This window comes from Rhinopithecus roxellana, chromosome 10 (genome assembly GCF_007565055.1).
Source record: "Rhinopithecus roxellana isolate Shanxi Qingling chromosome 10, ASM756505v1, whole genome shotgun sequence".
Lineage (NCBI taxonomy): Eukaryota > Metazoa > Chordata > Mammalia > Primates > Cercopithecidae > Rhinopithecus > Rhinopithecus roxellana.
Window position 1 is genome coordinate 57,090,680 of NC_044558.1, and position 20,830 is coordinate 57,111,509.

Consider the following 20,830-nt stretch of genomic DNA (forward strand, 5'->3'; position numbering starts at 1 on the left):
GGGGAGACCAAACCACTCGCCTATCCAAGGGTCCCTCAAGGAGCCCTTCAGGACGCTCGCTACCTCTCTCACCCACCCGCAGATCTCTTGCAGGTCCGCACCTTCCTTTGCTTATGCAATGAGGGAGTGGGGAAGAAAAAAATTTAATGCAGAGAAACGAATTTGTCCCCCAACTTAATAGCTGCATTATTCTATCTCTACGGTTGAGATTAGAATAATAAATTCAAGGAGCAATGAGCAAGATGCTTCAACTCAGCATTTTGAAAGATACTATTTTTCACAAATCACAAATAGCTTTCGGAAGCCACTTTGATTGGCTAATAAAAAAGTAAAGAATGGGAGAGAAAGTCCTATCTGCAGCAGCCGAATGGTCCTCATTCCGGTAATGGGACGGCGGGAGCATTTGGGAGGACGCGATTCTAAAGAGAGCGCATCCCGCTCACAATTATGTTCCCCCATAAAACGGGTTTTTACCTCCTTTTCTTTACAAACGAGAAAACAGAGGCTGTGGGCAGGAGGAGTGGGGGAGAGGGTACTTCATGAGGGGGTGGCTGGGGCTCCCTCGGCTTAGCCCTCCCCATGCCTGGCATCTCGAGTAAAGCCGGGCGCCAGACGCACCCCGCCCTCCGACGCGCCGGGTTTGGGGCCATGGACATTGCTGAGCAGGACAAGGGATGAATGGGACATTTGGTGTGGAGAGAAGGCGGCGAGGCCCTTCGGAGCCATTTAATGCTAGGTTCATCCCACTAGGCTATTGGGCCAGATATTTTTATTAACAGCAATCATAATTCCACGTTTAAAAACGAAACGGAACCTCGGCCGCCCCTCGGAGTATGGAGGACACGCCTGTGGGAAGGCCCGAGGTCGTAGCGAAATGCTCTCTTTTCTGGCCTCCCTGGTGGGTAACCGGTGTCTCCCACTGAGAACAGGGTTACCTGGCTGGTGCCGCTGCTCACAGCAGGGACCCTAGTTAGGGTAGATTTCCCGGAGCTCCTACTCAAAGCTGCCCCAGCTGCCTACAGCGTGTGCTTCCAATTCACAACCTTTCTCGGGCTGCAGGAGTCCCCTGTGAAGGAAGTCCGACTCAATTCTGTACACAGGCTCGATTTTCAGGCCAGATTTGCGTGGGGGCCAGGGACTGGGACCCGGGTGAAATTACACAAAACAAGAGTTGGCCTGGGCCTAGGTCTGGGAAAATCATTGACCAGGAGCTAGATAGATGAGCGGTGGGGAGGGGAGGGGGGGAGGGGGAGAGAGAGAGAGAGAGAGAGAGAGAGAGGAGTGGGGGGCAGAGAGAAGAAGAAGAAAAGAAGAAGAAGAAGAAGAAGAAGAAGAAGAAGAAGAAGAAGAAGAAGAAGAAGAAGAAGAAGAGAGGAGGAGGAAGAAGAAAAAGGAGGAGGAGGAGGGAGAAGACAAGAGAAGAGAAGAGAAGAGAAGAGAAGAGAAGAGAAGAGAAGAGAAGAGAAGAGAAGAGAAGAGAAGAGGAAAGAAAGAAAATCTGGCCTCAAAAATATTTCAGCCTTTGGGGGTCTGGTTTTTAAGACCAGAAGATCCCTCCCCTCCCTTTTCCCCTCTCCTGACTGAGTCAGAAGACTTGTATCTCTGGAATTTGGGATTATTTGACCAGAATCTTACTGGCATAAACAGAATTTTTAAGTCCAGGACTCTCCAGAGAGAAGTGAGAGACCCTTCTACCCCCTGGGTCCCTGAGCCTTCAATTCTTCATTTTGGGGAATGAAGATACCAGTAAAGATTCCCTCTTACCGCGCTGTGGCTGGGGTGGCAGGCTGTCCACTCAGCAGGCCCATCTTCCAGGCCAATGGCTCACACTATGGGGGCTGGGTAACCTGCCCAATTGTCAAGGTGAAGCAGGGAGTGGACTTTAAACAGCCTGAACAGAAGTTGGAGTGCACACAAGCAGGCTGAATGACAGTGATGACAATCCTCCTGTGCAGAGGATTGAATATGAATTTCAGGATGTGGGCTCAGGCTGGTCACCTAGAAGCTTACTTACTTTCCCCTTCCTTTCTCCTCTCCTTCAGGCTTAAGCTTCCTCATCCTCCATTCTTAGCATCTCCCATCTTCAGGCATCTTCAGGCAAGCCCTGCATACAGGCCAGCCAGTTGCCTTGAGCCTCACACATTCCCACTTGGTTCACTATTCTAGTGCTGGGTGCTGGGTGCTAAGGTCTGGCCACAAGGGGCATGTGGAGATCAGAAGGAACCCCACTATCACATTCTTAGCCCCAGACCCTGGAAGAAAAAGTCATAGTTGCATAGGGCAGATTCTTTGTCTGGGCCCAGCCTAGGGCTGAGGAGGAGGAGGGTGGATGAGTGAGGAAATCTTTCTTCCCATTGGGATCCTGGCATCTGGAAACCCACTTTGTTTGGAGCCAAGATTCCCCCAAGGGCATACCTATAGACTGCTTCCTCTCTCAACCAATGGACTGTTCCTCTTCCTCTTCTCAACCCCTCACCCCTTTCACCTTCCCTCCCAGGCCAGCATGCTTTCTCAATTCCCAGGCTTCACTCCACATGAGTTTCTCAACCCCAAAGCCAGAGCAGTGAAGCAGACCATTTCCAGAGAGCTGGACAGGGGGATAAGGAGGGAGAGGGTAGAGAATGGGGAAGAGCTATGGAGAAAAACCAAGTCATTCCAGCTTCTATTATTTTTCTTCTTCTTTTTTTTATTATGACTCACGTATACAATACAAAGTACTTGGACAAGGAACAGGGCTGTCAGGACACAAAATCTACATTCATAGCTGGACATAAAGACAAATGACAAAAAATTATTATTATAGATATATTTTTAACGTTTTTTTTTCCTTTCAAGCACGTTGCATAAACAGAGAATTCAAGACAGAGTTAACTATACATTCAGTGCAATTTAGTTCTACTCTACTGGGGTTAGAAGCACAATAAAAGCGCACAGGACCGGCGGGCTAGGCAGTCTCAGTTGTTGGGTTTTCTTAGTGAAATAAGCAGCAACAAACGACAACAAAACCGCATTACGAATACTCTCAAAGCAGGATTTCTTCCTATAGGTAGTGATAAAATACGCTGGAGGTTTCTTTCTTTCTTTTTTTGGTTTTTATTTTTTTTCTCTTTTTTTCTCCTATAGCAGGATTTTAAATTTTTTCTCTTTTTCTTTTTCAAGATTATTGCAGGTTCCCTTTAGGTAGTATGTTAAAGATTTATTATTATTGTTATTATTATTATTATTATTTTCATGATTATGGTGATTTCTGAGCGCTAACACTAATGTAGCTCAGAGGAAGCCGGGCCCAACAGAACAGAAATCAAACAGCGAAGGAGAGGAAGGCATGGGCCCGAGTGACCATGGGATGGTTAGGTAGGATTTTAGGGGTGACTGCAGGCTCCTATATCCCCTTCTGGAAATGTGGGAAGGGGAGAGACCCACATCTCCTTCAGGTTTCCATCAGGTTCCTAGAGAAAGTCAAGGGGGGTTTTCTAAGCAGGGAGCCCTGGGGAGGGGGAGGGGATATTCCTTGCTTTTTTCCTTATTTCTTTACATTTGTCTTCCTTTCCTTCCTTTCCTTTCTTCATTTTTTTCTGTCCTTTCCTTTTTAAAAAAAGTACATCTAGTACACTAGCCTTAGCATAAAAACAAAACCACAAGTTCTCTTCTGCATTTCAAGGGGGCTGCCCTCTAAAATAAATACCAGAGAAGCAGGGAGGTGGGAGTGTGGCAAGAGACAGACCCAGGAGCACAGAGGCCAGGTCTCAGACCTTAAAATCCAGGAAGGACTCAGAAGGGTGGGGGCAGGGACAAGTGTGTGTGGGGCAAGGAGTGAGACAGAGAGTCCGAACTTTTCGCTGTGTCTCGGTCTCCCCCCTCCAGCCCCCAAACAAATAAAGAAGGGGGAAGTCCAAAGGTAATAAAACCAGAGCTGCAAGTATCTGACAGGTAGTTAGAGTTGTGAGTGTCATTCCATTCTCTATAAAAGCAAATGACAGTCGTAAACTTCTCAATTTATCTGCTACCATAAAACGAAACTTCAAGGGAGTTGCTAAAGGGGGGGGGTCTCTCTTTTTTGCTTAGTCCTTGTTTTCTTCCTTTTCCTCCTCTTCTTTCTCCTCTTCCTCATTTCCTTCTTCCTCCACCTTTTCCTCATCTCGGGCTCCCGGCAGTTTATCCTTGTTGTTCTCCTTTTTCCACTTCATCCTTCGGTTCTGGAACCAGATCTTCACTTGTCTCTCGGTCAGTCCCAGGGCATGAGAGACTTCAATCCGACGCTTCCGTGTCAAATAAGGATTAAAGAGAAACTCCTTTTCTAGTTCCAAGGTCTGATACCGGCTGTAAGTTTGCCGTCCACTGCGCCTCCCCGGAGCTGGACAGAAGAAAACCCCAGTCTGGTTACATTTGGGTGGGGGCTCGGTTTTCCCTTGCCACTCTTCCTCCTCTAAACTCCCCTCTGTGATGTCCTCAGTTCCCCTCCCCTCTATGGAAAAGGCTAGCTAGAGCAGTAGGCAGACAAGGGCAGGAAAGTTGGGGGATTGTTTTGGTTTGGCTTCACCTTGGGAGGTGGGGTGGGGGTGGGGACTGGGGTCTGTTTGGAAACTGGGGCCTTTCAGGGGCTGGGGGAGACCTGTAGAATCCCCCCCCCCACCAGGCCTGTAATTCTAGGAAGTGGCCTTTGCAGCTTTGTTTACAAGTGCAGCATGGCATTTAGTGAGCAAGGCTGGGGACGGAGTGCTTCCAAAAGAAAGGATAAAAAGCTGTGGGTAAAGAAGAGGGGCTCTGCCCACTGCCCTCTCCTTGTCTCTCTCTGCCTAATGCTTTTCCAATACGAAAAATAATTGATCTGCTGGAATGTATCACCGCTCCGCTTGATTGCTAACTGGAGACCAGCAAATAAATCATGGGCCATCCCCGCCGGAACTTGTCGCTTTATCGCTTCCCCCTGTACTTCGAAATTGAGCCATGAGGGGCCACCCTTGGAGGGGCTCATGACCTGAGCTACTCTGCAGGTCTCAGGCAGACCCCACAAGTCCTTGATTGGGGGGCTGGCTAGGGTTTTCTGGAGCTCAGGGACCCCTAATCTCCATGGCCCCTCTCCTTTTGAGCATTCTTTTTTTCCCCCTTCTCTCAGGCTCCCCTGTCTTCTCCCAACTGGGGGAAGTACAGAAAAGTTCGGGTAGTGGCCCTCAGGCTGTTTCTCTGAGAGGAGGCTCTGGGTGCCCTAGAGAGCCAGAGAGCCTGTCCTTTGAGTCTCACCACTCTCTGGCTAGGGCAGAGAAACAGGGGTCTCCCTTTGCCCCAAGACAGCCTGGCCACTGTCTTGGACTCCAGGCTCCCTGCCTCTGGAGAAACTGGTTCGTTCCAAAGGCTGATAATCTCAAGGTACTCAGGGTACCATTCCCAGCCACCTCCCCAACTTTGACTTTAAAGACGGGGAGTGGGAGAGTCAGAGAAAGACAGACAGAGAGAGATGGAGAAAACGATTTTTAACCCTTTGTAGCCACACACCAGCTTTCCCCCACCTTCACCCCAATCCCCTAAATGTTCTAGGCACCCCCTCCCTGCCCCGCCCCAGCGAAGCCTTCCCAACCTCGAGAAACCCACCCAGGCACGGGGGTGGGGCGGGAGAGACCCCAAAGCCAGGAGAAAAAGCGAAGGCAGACAAAAAGGAGGCGAGGGAGGGGGGGGAAAACCCCGGAGCGCGGGAGACCAAGGGGGAAAGAGAAAAGGCTTCTCACCGTGGGGTCTCATCCATGGAAACATGAGGCTGGGAGACGAGTTTTGATTTAAGTGGCCTTGTCCTTCGCTACTGTTAGTGTTGGCGGAGGATTTACAGTCGGGATATTGCACCACGCTCGCCTCTTGCTGAGCCCCATAAAGGGACTGTCTGGGGAGCGCCTCGTAGCCATAGAATTTGGAGGCGTCTCCGTGGCAGCTAAGCGAGCACGGGTTCTGCTGATAGCCTGAGTTGGAGATGCCGGAGGTGCCGTGGTGGAAGAAGTCTTGGACGTGGTGCGAAGCGTGCTGGAAGCCGGGCGCCGAGCCGCCGGGCCCGTACACCAGCGCATGGCTCCTGCCCACGCTCTGAGGGAACCGGCAGTCGTAATAGGCCGGTTCCAGGGACTCGCCGCCTTTGTATTTGGAGAACAGGGGGTTGACGAAGTAGGAGCTCATGCTGGGTACATGAAAACCCGCGGCCCCCTCCCCTCTGCCTCGCGACTACTCAGCCCGGTACCCCCGAAACTCCCCCTCCCCCCGGGACCAAACCCCAGGCCGGCTGGCTCCCCGGGACTGGGCTGGGCTGGTGGGCTGGGGGCTGGGCAGGTTGGGGGGCGCCTGGGTGCTGAGCTCGGCCGGTTCAGCAGAGCTCCCGGGGCTGGGGCGCGGGCGGCGGCGGCGGGCGGCGAGCGGGCGGCGGCGGCGACGGCGCTCCTCACTGTCGGTAGGTAGAGCTCGCGCTCTCTCACTTAGCTCTTTCCTTTAACAGCCCAGGCGAATTCCTCAGACTCCCGGCGGTGGCGGCGCTTACACGCGATTCGCGTTCATCAATCCACGACATGAAGACAGGCGAGAGAGAGAGAGAGAGAGAGAGAGAGAGAGAGAGAGAGAGAGAGAGAGATGGTGGGGGTTGAGGGGTACGGGGCTGGGGGGACCTGGAGGAAGGGGAGGGGAGGAGAGGGGGAGGGATGGGGGTGTGTGGTGTGTGTAGGGGGCTGGTGAGCCAGCCTCAGCTAATGGCTGGGGCCAGCTTTTCCAGGGTACGAATTTAGATGTGAAGGTGCCTCTCGCCCCCAACCTCGCTTCTCTTTTCCTTCTTGCTCAGAGAGAGAGAGAGAGAGAGAGATACCTGAGCCAGCAGGTCAACCCAGGTTACCTCAACAGGTATAAGATCTCCAAGGGGATGAATACCTGCAAGCCAGAGCAGGGCCCCAACCCAAAAGATGGGCTCCCTAGGGGGTCCCTAAGTCTGGAGACTTTGAGGAGGAACAAGCACATCATACCCCTAAATACTTCGGGCATCAGACCCTCCATCCCCTGGCCCCTCTCCAGGGTCCAAATCTGTTCTGTCTTCTTCCTTCCATCCCGGAGACTCTCTTGCTACCTGCTATGGGTAGAGGAGAGGGTCAGAGGCGGTGGGGCTGGGGAAAACTCCATATACCCAGTCAGGGCCACACTGCCCTTTCAGACACCAGCCCCTGCATGGAGCAGGAAACCCAGGCAATGGCCACAAGCTTGGCTAGGGGCTCTGAGAGCAAAGCTGCTTATGGAGACTAAAAGGAAAGGGCAGCTGTGTGTCCCTGGCTTCTAGCTGGGCTGATTCAGGACATTTCTTCTTAGGAGACTATTTGCATCTGAGTTGAAGGGGACTGGAGCAGGCCTCTTACTTGTCCCCACATACCCCCATGCCAGAGGAAATGCCAGCTCAGCCTGGTGGGGCCCCTGGCTTCACTGCAGCCCCCTCATCCCCAGGCAGGCTGCCCAGGCCAGGATGTGGATGGAAACTGTCAACAGACACTCTTTAAATATTTATCCACACTTTCCCTGGAGGGTTCCCCCAACCCCAAGACTGAATACATTTAAGTTAATTCTAATGGATTAAAGAACCTTAGTCCATCAGCACCCTTCTCTGGCCATAAGTGTGTACAGTGATTTGGCCTTAACACAGATAGAGAGAAAAAGGGAGAAAGTGAGAATACATGCGTGTTGTGTGCATACAAATGAAAAAGATGAATAAGAATTATTTTTCCAGTCCTCTCCCTCACTAGTGTGTGAGGTTGTTACACCCAGGAAATCCTGGAGCACACTCAGGACACACACACACTGTACGTGCTGTTTCTCACCCTGAGACACATCAAGTCCATGCTCAGTGTAAACTAGCACACACATGCCTGGAAGCATCCCTGCCACCTCATAGACACTGTGCGCACATGTGCACACCCAGGCACACATGCACACATGCCTGACAAACACAGATGAATCTTTAGGTCTTTGCATTATGAAAACAAAATGCTACCTGTTTTTCTTCCACATCCTGGGGGTTTCAGGGTTGGATGAGGAAGGAGGTGGTTAGGCAACCAGATCTTTTCCTTCCTTATCCGGAGCCCAGCTCTGGAGATGGAAAAAGGAATGGCGGTTCAGGGCAGGATGGTTTAGAGAGAATGAACACCTCCCCCCACCCAACCCAGTCCCTCTATTATCTAACTAATTGCTGGGGAAATGGCCACTCTCTGTCAAATTCCCAAAGAAGATTCACTGGTGCAGGCTCCTTCCAGGATCCCCTGCATTCGGGGAATCCCACCCCCATATCAGGAGCTGCCCAAACTCTTAGACACCCGGAACTCTGGCATTGGAGCAGCAGGAGGGAAGGGTCAGAAGAGGGCTGTGCCAGGGCTACAGGCCTCCCTAGGGTCCAGAACAGTGGGAGTCAGGACAGGGCGTTTCTACCCCTACCACTGCTCACTTCAGCTTTGGTTTCAGCCCTGACTTTTCTGAGCCTGCTCTTCGGGTGCTGCGATGAACAGAGTGGACTCTGGGCTCCCAGCATCTGGGTCACTGGAGACTGTCATAAATACTTTCTCTTCCCAGCCTGGAAATAGGAGGCCCAGAGGGCTGGATCCGCTCTGGGGCCTGCGCCTTATCATTTAGGGGGTGGGGTGGGGGGATATTTCGACATTTTATGGTCCAGCGAAAACCCTGCCAGAGAGCTATTCTTCCGGGCCTTTGTGTCTTGGAATGCGACTGTCCCGAGTGTGCCGCCACCGCCGCCTGCCCGGAGAGCCCACCAGTCCCGCAACCCCTGGCCGGACTTGGTTTCCCCTTTTAGGGGTTCCTCGCCATTCTTTCATTTGTTTGTTTGCTTTCTTTTACACGTTATCTGGTTTATTTCGCTCCCCGAGCCTGGAAATAAAGGAACCGAAAGCAGCCATCCTCGCCGAGGCCGTCTCTGTCCCTCTCCCCGAAGCCTGCACCGCCCTCATAGGTACCACGGATTTATGTTCGTTTGTCCGGGTCATTCTGCCTTTTTGTGTTAATTACTCGCTGCCTGCTTTGCACTTATCTCCTCCACAAAGCGATTATTTTTGATGCCTGCCCTCCCGAGCCTTCTGAGTCCGCTGCCAGAGCGAGGTCCCATCTCCCGCTGCCACTCGCGAATTATTTACACCTCGCAGGTGAGAGGATTGATTTGCTCAGAGTCAGTGGGGCCGGGCCGGCAGAGGCGCGGGGCCTTCTCGCAGCGGCTGCGGGCCGGGCCTCAAATGTCAGTGCGGCCAGGGCGGCCCGGGGCACGGCCGCCTCTATCATTGAGCAACAGCGCCACCTCGCGTCCATTTGCTCCAATGCAGTCCGACTGGGAAAAAGCTAACAGAGGTCCCAGGCTTACCCCAAAGGTGGGAAGTGGGAGGAAGGAACCTCCAGATGGGTGCGCAGGGGAGAGATTCCCGGGAAGGGAGTTGCCCCAGGACTGCTGTTCTTTTGTTTTCTAAGTTCTTGAAATAAAACCTTGTGAAAGGTTCCACACTGTTTTCTCTTTTTGTTACCCTCCCTCTCGAATTAAGAGACTCTAAGCAAAGCAACTACCGCGATCTACCCCCATTCAGGCACATTTCTGGGCTTGGAACATCTCCGCGAACGCGGATGCACGCTCCGAGGCTCCCACGACCGCCTGCCCGTGGCGCGCACCCTAAAGTCCTCGCTCCTCTTACCCTGATGCTGGCCCCGCACCGACTATTCCGCCGCCTCCTGCAGGCCTTTGGGGTGGGACTCTGACTTCTCCAGGCTGTTTGACCCCTGGTTTGTAGCCCATCCCTCTCGCGCGCGCGCTCACCACCTCTCCCTCTCAGCCAGTGAGGTCCTGTTCTCCGTGAGCCATAGACAAAACATTCCTATAATCCGATTTCAAAGGGAAGAGTGTCCACCTTATTTAAACCATAAAACAATTAAGCCCAGACGTCTAGCCAGCTCCGCGCTGCTGTTTTGTTCGGCCCCATTCAGAACTCAGAACAGGGAGACAAACAGCGCCATAAAAGTGGCATTTCGGGGCTGCGGAAATGTACCTATCCGCTGCCTTCCCAAGTGGAACAACCTTTAGGGTTTTGTGATTCTGACAAAGGAGCAGAGGAGAGGTGGGAGGGGAAGATTAGGGGAAGAGGGCGTTTGCTAGCCCCTCTCTACCCCCAGCTTTCATTTCTTTCCCCAGATGCAAGTTGTGTTGTTGTTTTAATTCGTAAATGATAGCGAATAAAAAATGATTCCAATCCTGACCTGCAGGCTGGGCTGGGATTGAACAGTGGGCCGGGCCGGGTGGGCCTGCTCTGCATCCCATGATTTCCTCAGGGTCTTCCAAGCCCGCGGCCCTCCTTCCTGCCCGCAGTAAGGCCGCTCAGGCCGGCTGCAGGAAGCAGGCCGCGCTGATGGACGCTGAGGGGAGGCGACAGAGCCTGGGAGCAGGGGCGGGGTGGAAGCCCGGAAACGCCGCTCTCGGTCTGGGAGAGAAGCCCGCATCCTGGCTCTCCCGACCAGGGGAGAGAGGGGTGTCTTGGCCTCCACTGGGTGGGGAACAGGAGTCCGAGTTCCAGAACAGCAAAATGGCCAAAGAGAGGTGTGAGGAAGGAGAAAAACTATAGGCAAAGCACCTTTCAAATGGACCAAGAAAACAATGCTTCTGGAATTGGGCAGGCGGTCTCCTAAGCTTGAAAGAGGAGCTGGTGCTTCAGCGACTGCGAAGTCCCTTGTTGCGACTTGATTGCCCCCCACTATTATCGAAACAAAATTTTCACCCCTTCCTACCTTCCTCCAGTCACCGAAATTGGAGTTTTTAAATAGAAGGAGAGAGTAGGAGATTCAAATGATGGGGAAGGGGCTGGTCCCTACAAGTGTCTCACCATCCTGTAAGGTGATGCTACGGGGAGCAGCACATGGGCTGGGGTCTCTAATTTTTTTTTTTCACGGAGGTATCCCCCAAATATTCAGAGCGACATCCTGCACCTTTGGCAGAATGGGCAGCTTGAGATATTAAAGGACTATATTTCTATATTTCAAACAGCCTGATTTTAATACTTTCCAGATTGGGGGATTTCCGAGAAAGGGGGCGCTGGGCCGAGGCATACCCGCAGCTTATGTCTGCTTCTGATTAGCAGATTAAAACTGCTGGTTCTAGGAAGGCGCTCTGGGGTACAGTACAGCCGATCAGCCCCACCGGGCTGTTACACACACATCCCCACACCTTTGCGCTTGGGGTCCCACAGCCACCAGGGAGCACCCACTCCTGGCTAATCTCTGGCCAGCTTCCTTGGGCCTTGGGCACACCATCCCCCAGAAATGCTGCAGCTGCACAACATGACCCAGTCACCCCTAGACAAACATTCAAACTAAATACCAGAGTAGGGGAGACAGAAATTGGGAAGAAAAGAACTAGAAGACAGAGAGGAGCTGAGACTGCATTGAGAAGTAGAAACTACATCTAATTCTGATTGTATTGGCTTTGCCATCTTTCTCCTTCCTTGCTTTTTTCCTTTCTTCCTTTTCTTTCCTCTCTCCTTCCATGTCCCGTCTCTTCTCTCTCACTCTCTGTTTTTCTTCTCTTTCTCCCACTGCAGTCCCCAGTGCCTGTCTTGCTCCCTGAGGCCTGCCTGGCCTTCCTACTAGTCGCACACCCCCTCCCAGCCTTTTTTCCCAGCCATCCCTGGAAGCACCAAAGCACCAATGCAGCCAGGCAAGAATCCAGCCTGGGCCCTCACCCAGCACCCAACTTTCATCTTCACCTATCTCTTCCCTCCGATCTCTTGTACTCATAAATTATTACAATTAATTACAGCCAAGGAAAGCCATTCATGCCGTGCCTCTCCCCCGCACTCCATCTAGCCACCAGGAAACTTGTAGGCAGCCAGCCGGGGCAAGCACAAGCTGGGCCTGGGCCTCAGCAGCCTCCACCCCGCCCCCAGAGCCCCCCCACCCCTCCCTGACTGGAGAGAAGCAGCAGGCATTTGCCCTTCCAAGGTAGAAGGAGCCCATTCTCTGGCTCCAGCCTCCGCTAGACGACCTGAGCACTTGTCTCCTCCACAACAGCAGACTGGGAACCATAGGGAGGAGAAATAACGAGAACTGGATACAGTTGGGTTTCTGGTTTTTTAAGTGACTTCGATATATTAACACAGGGCTGTTCTACCATAACAAACAGAAGCACGTTACAGGATGGACGCTGGGGACAAACGCTGGGGATGAGAAGAAACACTGCTATGTTCAGCCCAAGCTGCCGGCCTGCACGGCCCGACCCAGCCCGCCGCGTGGTCCCCAGCCCTCGCCCCTCAGCTCCTGGGCTGAGAATCATTATGATGTATGTGTGTGTGTCTTTTTTTTGTTGTTGTACAAAATCTGCACGCAGAGCGCCCCAGGCCCGGGGAGGGATGGCCTGGACCAAATACGATACAGGGGGAAAAAATAGAAATATAGCAATTCAAGTACTGGCTTCTCTGAAGAAAGGAGAAAAAAAATCACATTTGTGTGTGTCATTTATTTCGGTTGCGCTGGGGAAAGAGAACGCAGTTTCTCTCCCCGCCTCCTCCTCGCTGGGTAGAACTAACTCTAAAACACCAATATCTCAACACTGAACCCTCCCAAATCGCAAGAGTTTTCTTTTCCCCTTCCTTTTTTTTCTTTTTAAGCTGATTGGCTTTTCTCTATCTTGCTCTTTCCTTTTCTTTTTCGTCTCTCCCCCGCCTGTGTTGGGGTATTTTGTGGGGTTTTTGTTTTTCCCTTGGCTGTGCTGAGGCAGCAGGCTGGGCAGTGTTTAGGACTGCTCCTTGTCGGTTTTCTCTTTATTCATCTTTTTCATCTTCATCCTTCGGTTCTGAAACCAGATTTTGACCTGCCGCTCGGTGAGATTGAGAACCCGGGCCACCTCATACCGACGGTCCCTGGTTAAATACATATTGAAGAGAAACTCCTTCTCCAGTTCCAGCGTCTGGTACTTGGTGTAGGGGCAGCGCTTCTTCCTCGTGGAGCGGGCATGAATCCAGTTGGCCACGGGGTTGCCTGGAGGGCCAAACACAAGCAGGGGTCAGTGGAGCCCCTTTCCAGCCCAGGACTTCTGCTACTCTACCCCCAGACTCAGCCAGGCTCCCCAAACGCAATAACTGAACCTGAATTTGGACACATTTTGCTTTAGGAATTTTCCTCCTTCCTTGTTTTGCATTCTGTCCCCTCCCTAGCTTCCCCCTTTTCAGTTTCCAGCACCTAAAACTGTAGGAAATCCAAAGCTATCAAAGCCCCTCCAATCTGGTCCTCAGCTTCAAGAGTAGTAATTTGAGAATATCCTCATAAAAAGTCCAAATTCCCAACCGTTTCATAGGCCCATAAACGCTTCTCTCCCTTGTTTTTTATTTTTATAGCAAGGTCTCTCTCCTCCCCACTTCCCTCCTCCTCTGCCCCCTCCCATCCTCCCAGCCCACGACCAAGTCCTGAAATTTTAGCAGTTCTGCTTCCTGACCCTGAGAGTCCCTAAACCCCTCACCTCCCTCTGCAGCACCCTCCTCCCGCTTGGAGTTCAACCCTGCTGAGGCGAATTCTCAGGGTGATGCTGAAACGGGAAAAGTCTTTCTCCTCTCCCCAGAGAGCTGCTGGCCTTGGGGACAGGCTCCCCTATATCTTAGTTTTCCTGTTTGGCCTCCAGTGCCCCCCTCCTGCCAGCCCTAGGACAGGCTCTGCAGGAGCCAAGCCTCCAATTTCAGGTTTATGGGAGTAGCTGAGGGCAGGGAGGGAAGCCTTCAGAGGGGTATAATTAGGCCCTGGCCCCTTATGGGGCTGGAGGAAAAGATTTCCTGCAGCCCCCTCCTGGGACTCCCCCAGACACTTCCTCACACCCAGGGGGCTGCACCCCCTCCCCTGCTGTTTCTCCTTCTTTCCCCTTCTTCTGGCCCTGCAGCTCCCACCTGCCCCCCACCCTAGCCCTCCTGTGCAATCCTCAGAAGGTGCCTGTCTCCCTGATTGGAGTGTGTGTGTGTGTGTGTGTGTGTGTGTGTAGAATTCTCTAATCTGGGGTGATGCCCACTCCTTATCCCTGATCCCCATTCTCAACCCTTAACCTCCAAGACCCTCAGAAGAGGGTTCTCAAGTTTAAGGAGACTCAGACCCCACTTTTGTCCCCACTTCTCTTTGAAAGTCCTGATCTCCCCAAGTTCCCAGGCTTCGGAATATCTCAGACCCCTCACCAAGTGCTCCTGGGGGAGAAGTCCATGGACCTTCTGTTTTATGAATCTCTAGTGGGGTGAGGACCTCCACGCTGACTGGGAAGCAGGGATAATTCTTCTCGCTGGGGGTATCTCCTCTGTGCCCCCAGTGTCCTCCTCACCTCTTCCCCATCCCATCTCAAATCATAAACTGAACCTCGCCCCCAGTCCCATCCCCTGGCCCTGTCTGCATTTCTTCGAAAGTGGTGACTGAGCCAAAAAGCCTGGGCTGGGAGGAGGGGGCAGGGGTCTCTCATCAAAGCCATCTCCTGAGAGAGGAGCTCCCCTCGGCCCTCTCCCAACCTGTCTCCCTGGGCCCCCTTCTCAGACCTCCAGCCCCTGAAAGCTCCCCAAGGTAATTCGCTTTTATTGAGTCCTCGCCCCCTCGCCCCTCTCCCGAGCTCCCTGCACGGTTCGGGAGGGCTGTAATCCGGCTGCCCCCGCCCGTCCTCCCCTCCCCTCCCGCGCCGGTTGTAAAGGAAAATTGCTCCCAACTTACTGGGGTCCAGGTCGGCCTTCTCCTCTTTGTGCTTGCTGCCGGCGAGCGCGTCCGCCTCGGGCGAGGGCAGTGTCTGCGGGGCGCGGTCGCGCAGCTCCCCGGGCGAGCCGTACATGTAGTCTGGATAGCTGCGGCCGTCGCCCGGGCCGCAGTCCGCGCGGCGCCCGGGGTAGGCGTCCGGCTTGAGGGCGTAGTGACGGCCCCCGGCCGGGAAGCTGGGGAAAGAGACGGCGCCGGACAGCGGCTCGAGCCAAGTCCGCATGTAGCGCGTGTCGGCGCCGAGGTGGGGCTGGGGGCCGTACGGGTGATATACCACGGACGACTGCGAGGGCACGGGCGCCCACGACGTGCTGAACACTGCCGGCTTGGGCGCGAAGCTACAGGACGGAAAATCGCTACAGTCCGGCACCAAACCGCTGGGTCTGGCGGCGGCGGGGTGAGCCCCCGTGGCCGGAAACCTGGACGCTAGGAGGTCTTCATTGTCGTGAGAGATGAGCGAGTCCACGTAATAGTTACTGATGGGCCCCGTCGCCGACATCGTAACGGGGTTTTACATACATAAGATTATTGTATGAACTGTATATGTACTTTTTATCTGCTCACAGAACAATCAAGGCAGGTAATTATTTTTCCAGCCTTTTCCCCGCAGCTCATTGGCTCCCCGGCCCCCACGTGATCGTATTTACCCAAAAATACGGCGCGGATCAATGCGCAGGGGCTTTTTTTTCCTTGCTTTTTTTCCCCCTCTCCCACCCCCTTCCCTCTGCTGCTCCCCGCGACCTGCGATTTCCTGGGGGTCCGGAACTCTGGACCCAAGGCACCGGTCACCCGCTCAGGACGGCTCCTAGCTCATCTGAGAAGCCCCTGTGCCCATGTCCACCCATAAGCAGATGGCCTCCCCCCAACCATGAGGATTTTTTAATGGGGTGAAAATGCCAGTCCCCGAAGCCAGGGTTCTCGGACCCCAAGGGCCGAGCTGGGCGCGGGAGCCCCGCAGGGGCGGGGAGGCCGACCGAGGTAGGTGGAGGAACTATTTCTTGACGTAATCCGTCTCTGTCGGCCCCGACGCTCCCGCAGTCTCTGCGCGAGCCGAGATCAGCGATTGTCAGTTCGGAACGTGGCTTTTAAAAATGCGTTTTTAAATAGTGTGTATGTATGTATTTCTTTCAGAAGCAGCAGCAGCGGTGAGGGAGGGAGGGTGGGAGGGGACTGGGGAAGCTGAGATACAGGGAAGGAAGGAGGGAAGGGGAGCGTTCTTCTGCCACTGGCCAACTCAGCCCCCCAAATCTGGGTTGGGGAAGCCTGGGAAAGGTGCTCCCTGGGTGGGAGGGGTAGAACCTCAGGATTTCATACACCTTTATCAGCAGCCTCAAAAGTCTTCTTTTTGCTTTGGCACAGATATACAGGCGCCTTTATTTTAAATTTATTGTCTATATTTATTTCTTTGCCAGCTTGAAGAAGTGTAGGAGAGATCCACACAACTTAAGTGGGGCGTCCCCATCCCATCTTCCTACTCACCCTCCTTTGCCCCCAACTCCATCTCTGCGACACTTCCCCCACCCCCACCCCCTAAAAAAGAAGTCACTCCTGGGCTCTGACTGCAGAGAGCCAGGGTGAGAGCGGGCAAGGCAAGAGAGCGACCTCGGTCGTGGGCAAGTAGCTTGTTTTTACGTCCTTCAATAAAATTTTTATGAGGATCATTTGATTGTTCATAAATGTGTCTTTCATTAAATAAAATTGTAGGCTGTTTTTGGAACGGGAAAAAAGCAACGGAGGGACGGGAGAAAGCAATTTCTTTGGGGTCGGATGCAGGAATTCCAGAGGGGGCAGTGTGATTGTAGAGGAATATCAGACAACTTGGATTCCTCCCCCCAATAAGTTGGTTGCTACCCTCCTCCTTCAATTGAGGGTTTGTGCCCAGCCCTCTGCTTTCCATCAGACTGTCCCATGGTGGTGTAGTAAAGGGGGGCTTTAGTCAAGTAGGAAATTATCAGTGTGGGTGAAGAAGAGGGGGCATGGAGGTTGGCTGGGGGGGGGAAGGGACAGGTGATGCCTCCAGAGATATGGTGCACTGAGGCAGAGTAGAGTGAATTTGAAGGAGGGGTGCAATTTCAGGGTCAGAAAGGAAGAGTCCCAGTCTGTGGCCAGGGAAAATAGGCAGGAGCTGAGGCTGAGATGCAGGCTCTGGAGGCGGCAGGGTAGGAGTCTTCCCAGACCCAGCCACGCCTGCCCTTCTTTGCCTGTCCTGTCCCCAGGAGGGGACCAAATGCCAGGGGTGGGGGCGGGGGCTAGTTTTCTCCTGCATCTCTGTGGATCTTTCCCCTGTGGGGTGGAGAAGGGCTGGGGAGAGTGTGTATAGTATGTGTGTTGCGGGGGAGGAAAGTTGGGGGGAGACAGCTGCAGCTGGCAGCACCGACCCCAGCTCCATAGGCCCCCTCCCAAGTCTCTGCTCCTCCCCCTCTCCCGTTCTTTCCTTTTCCTTTTCGGTCTAGCGGGGCGGTTTAACGAGGCTGCGATTTCAACGCATGGGGGAGGATGAAGGATGTGTTTGGTTGGGGAGAGGCTACTTGGGGGTTCAGCTCCTTGGCGCCACTGTCTTCCCCTCCCTTGAGCTGGACTGAGCTGGGAAACCCAACTTACAACAAGAAACAGAATATCTCTTTGGCCTTGATGGAGTTGGGTTAGCTGTCAATCAAAAAATCTCCCTCACTAGTTCAAGGAAAAGACAGAAGGTTCCAGTACCCCTGCCGAGGCTTTCTCCAAATCCCCAGTGCAGCCAGCACCTCCCCCAGCCCAGGGCGGCTGAGGACCCCGCCCGGCTCTTGGGCGGCTGCTGGCAGCGATGAGCAGAGACGTTTAGCCCTCAGCGGGGCCCGGGGCCAGACTGCGACCAAGAGGGCATCAGGGGACAGAGTCTGAGAGACTGAACCCGAGACAGCCTGGGACAGACCAACTGAAACACGGAGCCAGGCCCAAGAGAGGAAAGAAGGAAACGGAGCATTAGAATAAAGAGAAAAAAGGGGGAGAATTAAAGAAGGAAGGCAAGACGAAAAGAGATAGGAGAGCCGGGAAAGGCAGGCGTGCAGAGAGGGAGGCGGAGGAAGTGCGGCCGTACGCAGGCAGGACGGGGCAGGGGCGAGCTGGCGGAGCAGCCGTGGCATTGTGCAGCCCGCAGGCTTGCCGGGCCTTTGCCGCGGGACCGGCTCCGGGCGCGGCAGCCACTTCTGTCTGGACACAAAGGCGGAAGAGGCCTCCTTTCCTGCCCCTCCCAGGAGACTTGCTCGGGTGGGTACACTAGGCCTCCAGGATATAGAACCCCATATTGGCCCAGACAGCCGCTCAGGCGGCTGGGGGCTGAGCCCTGCTCTAGTCAAGGGGCGAAGAAACAGAAGAGGAAAGAGGTTTCACGCCCGCTCCTCCTTTGCGTCTTCTCCTGGCGACAAGGCCAGCTGCCCCAGCCTCAGCTTTCCTGGAGGAAAGAGTCCCTAAGGAGCCTCCCCTATGGGCCTCTGCTATTTGGGAAAGTTCCTCAAATAGACATTGGGGCTGTAAAGAGACGCCCCCTTCTCTCCTACCCCCTTTGAACACCTCCTTCTTTTCAACTCTTGAGCTGCCTGAGCACTCTGCCTGCCCACTCTGCGGAGGCGGCAGCAGCGGGCAGTGAGGATCACTGGCGGGATCCCTGCTGCCATGAAATCCCCTGTGAAACCAAGGAGACTGTCGCTTTTCTTTATTTTATTTTGTTTTTTTTCCCGGGAGTATGAACTCCGAACTCTTCCCACTCAGAGGCAGGCACGACTGCGGATCAGGAAGCAGGCCTCGCCCACAGCCTCTTCCCAGCCAATGCCTCATTTTCCCTGCGCCTTTCGAAGAGAGGCGGCCTTGGGGAGGGGGGCTAGAAGAGGCTGGGAGTCCCGGAGTCCACTGGGCGGAGGTTCCGCAGGTCCACAACTGCATATGGCCTGTAGCCCCCATTCTCCACATTTGGAGGGGGGTGGGTGGCAAACCAGGGCTTTGAAGCGGACCTGCAGATTTCCCTCAAATCCAGGTTTGTAGGTGCGGGGGCGGGGCACAAAGTATATGGGGGCACCAAGAAGGAAGGTCTGTCTTCCTGGGGTTCAGTTACTCCTTCTGAATCTTCTGCCATACTCTAGACTCCCCCTCACCCACACAGTCCCTTCAATTTTCCTCAGCACCATTGGGGCAAACCCAGGGACCGGAGGCCACTGGGAGTTCTTATTGGGGAGGGGGAAACCCCAGCTTTAGCTCGCAGCTGTGCATTTGCTCTGTTTCTTAGAGTTCCTTCCTAACCCCTAAAGACTTCACTGGGCACAGGGGAGACCCCTGAGGGGGAGGGGCACCCTTATTCCATCACCTGAAACCTGGGCAGCTGCAGCCATAACCAAACTAGCACCGTGGGAAGGACAGGCAGAAAGATAGACAGGTTAGAGTCGTCTCCTCCCCCTGCCCCGCGCCTTCCTTTTAGTGATTTAAATTCCCTCCGGTTCAATCCACACCGTCAAGTTCGGATTAAATTTAAAACAGGCTTTCTCCCGTGCCCCCAGCAGGCCATCCCGGCTGCCGCAGGCAGGGAGCCCGCTCCCGGCTCGTCAGCACCCGCCCTGCGCGGAGAAGGCCGTACTCCATTTGCTTTCATTTTCCTTCTCCCCCTGAAATGGGCTCATTTCACCTCTCCACTGCCCTCTCCCCCTCCCCGCCCCCTCCCCAGTTCCCCTCTACTTTCCCCCCTTCTCTCTCCTGATCCCTCTTTGTTGGGAAAAACACACCCACACACAACTCCTCCTAGCTAAGGCCTGCGCTGGAAGCAGAAACTGAGTTCTCTTGGCCTGCCGCGAGGAGACCCGCGTCCTGCCCCCACCCCAGGTGGGTATCTGGGATCCCTACACGCCAGGAGTCAGGTCCCCAAGCCCAGCAGGAGTGAAATCCCCAGGGCCTGTGAACGTGGCCCTCTCAACGCCACGGCCTGCCGGGCCTGCATTCCCGCCGGCGCCCCCGCCCTGCCGCTCCGCAGCAAACGGGGCTATTTCCGGCTCCCCCAACATGGTCTGGTTTTCCAGCCTGGGAGTGGCTGGAGGGGGAGCCGCCCCAGAGCTAGAGCCGCTCCCTGCCCTGCCCGGAGGCCCAATGGCCCTGAGCGCCTTGTTACCTGATCTTTTGTGTGATGTATGTGTCGCAAGGAAATTTGCAGTGACTTTGGAGCCCAGACTGAGGACGCGGAGGTGGCGAAAGGAGAGACAATACGGGTCCGAAGTACAATTAAGGGGCCAGAACCGCTCGTCTCTCCCCCGCCCTCCTTGCCCGACTGCGAGCTGTCTGGCCTCAAACCTCAGGGCGACACGCGAACCTGGAGCCGGAAACTCAACCCGTGGCAGAGGGAGTCAGAGGACTCTGCATCCAGAAAACAGAAGCAAAGCGCCCTTCCAACTTGGGGGCGCCTTAACCAGCCCCGCTGAGTTGCAGAGAACCCAATGAATGAAAGTGCAAATTCCGCCGTTTTTCCTGATTTTTTTTCCAGCCTTGGGAAGGAGAGCTCAGGGTTTGGGGCGTCTCAGACAGAAAGGCAAACCGCATCTCCTGAGGCAGACAGACCCACAACATGAGTGTGAGCCTGAGATCACATACAGGTTCAACATTTCCGGAGGCCTCTTTGCCAGGCCCGGCGGGCGCCGATCTCCCTACCTTCTCTCCCTCCAGGGCCTCAGGCAGAGAGACCCAGAAGACTCGGTCCCTCTGGTTTGGTCCAATCCCGCTTCAGAAGCGCCTTCGTTACCTGCTCCTCCGCTCCCCACGGCCATAGATGCAGGACAGCCGCCTCCCGCCTGGGGAGGGAAGCCCCGGCCACCACGGCCGCCGCCGCCCGCCCTCCTTCCCTCCCTCCCTCCTTCCTTCTCGCCCTCCCTCTCTCTCCCTCCCTCGCGCGCTGCCGCTCGCGGGGCCCTCCCGCGGGCAACCTGCTCTGGACCAAATCCAAGTATCTCCGAAAGAGAGAAAAAAGAAAGGGCCTCTTACGTGGAAAAGAAAAGAAAGATAGACCGTCCATTGCATTTATTTTTCATGCTGTGACCATTGGTCGGCATCAGTTCAGACGTCCCGGACTCGG

The 20,830-nt window shown here is 54.4% G+C and overlaps 3 protein-coding genes and 2 long non-coding RNA genes across 5 annotated transcripts in view; 2 read left to right on the forward strand and 3 right to left on the reverse strand.

Annotated features, from left to right (window-relative positions):
* The window catches only part of HOXC4 (homeobox C4), a 61,500-nt gene extending 40,913 nt beyond the window's left edge, over positions 1-20,587 (reverse strand). Inside the window, exon 1 of the mRNA XM_010373872.2 lies at positions 20,410-20,587. The gene's annotated coding sequence lies outside the window, so the exon portion shown is untranslated. The remainder of the gene's footprint in view (positions 1-20,409) is intronic.
* Positions 3,098-6,520, reverse strand: HOXC8 (homeobox C8). Its single transcript, XM_010373877.2, has 2 exons — positions 5,724-6,520; positions 3,098-4,354 (listed from the first exon to the last, which is right to left on the reverse strand). The coding sequence occupies exons 1-2, from the start codon at positions 6,157-6,159 to the stop codon at positions 4,062-4,064; spliced, it is 729 nt and encodes a 242-aa protein (XP_010372179.1). The 5' UTR covers positions 6,160-6,520; the 3' UTR covers positions 3,098-4,061.
* Positions 12,103-15,366, reverse strand: HOXC9 (homeobox C9). The gene is made up of 2 exons (XM_010373878.2): positions 14,710-15,366; positions 12,103-13,017 (listed from the first exon to the last, which is right to left on the reverse strand). The coding sequence occupies exons 1-2, from the start codon at positions 15,245-15,247 to the stop codon at positions 12,773-12,775; spliced, it is 783 nt and encodes a 260-aa protein (XP_010372180.1). The 5' UTR covers positions 15,248-15,366; the 3' UTR covers positions 12,103-12,772.
* On the forward strand, positions 15,419-16,409 carry LOC115900006. Its single transcript, XR_004059679.1, has 2 exons — positions 15,419-15,726; positions 16,161-16,409. It is a non-coding gene; the product is annotated as an uncharacterized LOC115900006 (long non-coding RNA).
* On the forward strand, positions 18,642-20,417 carry LOC104670576. Its single transcript, XR_749155.2, has 3 exons — positions 18,642-18,757; positions 19,517-19,593; positions 19,908-20,417. It is a non-coding gene; the product is annotated as an uncharacterized LOC104670576 (long non-coding RNA).
* Positions 20,588-20,830: the final 243 nt, after the last annotated feature.

Excerpts from the sequence above, each read along its gene's own strand:
- HOXC9 (XM_010373878.2), bottom strand. The coding sequence starts at position 15,247 with ATGTCGGCGACGGGGCCCATCAGTAACTATTACGTGGACTCGCTCATC. Across the intron at positions 13,018-14,709 it reads GAAGGCCGACCTGGACCCCA|GCAACCCCGTGGCCAACTGG; the intron begins GTAAGTTGGGAG and ends TTGGCCCTCCAG.
- HOXC8 (XM_010373877.2), bottom strand. The coding sequence starts at position 6,159 with ATGAGCTCCTACTTCGTCAACCCCCTGTTCTCCAAATACAAAGGCGGC. Across the intron at positions 4,355-5,723 it reads TCCATGGATGAGACCCCACG|CTCCGGGGAGGCGCAGTGGA; the intron begins GTGAGAAGCCTT and ends TCTTCTGTCCAG.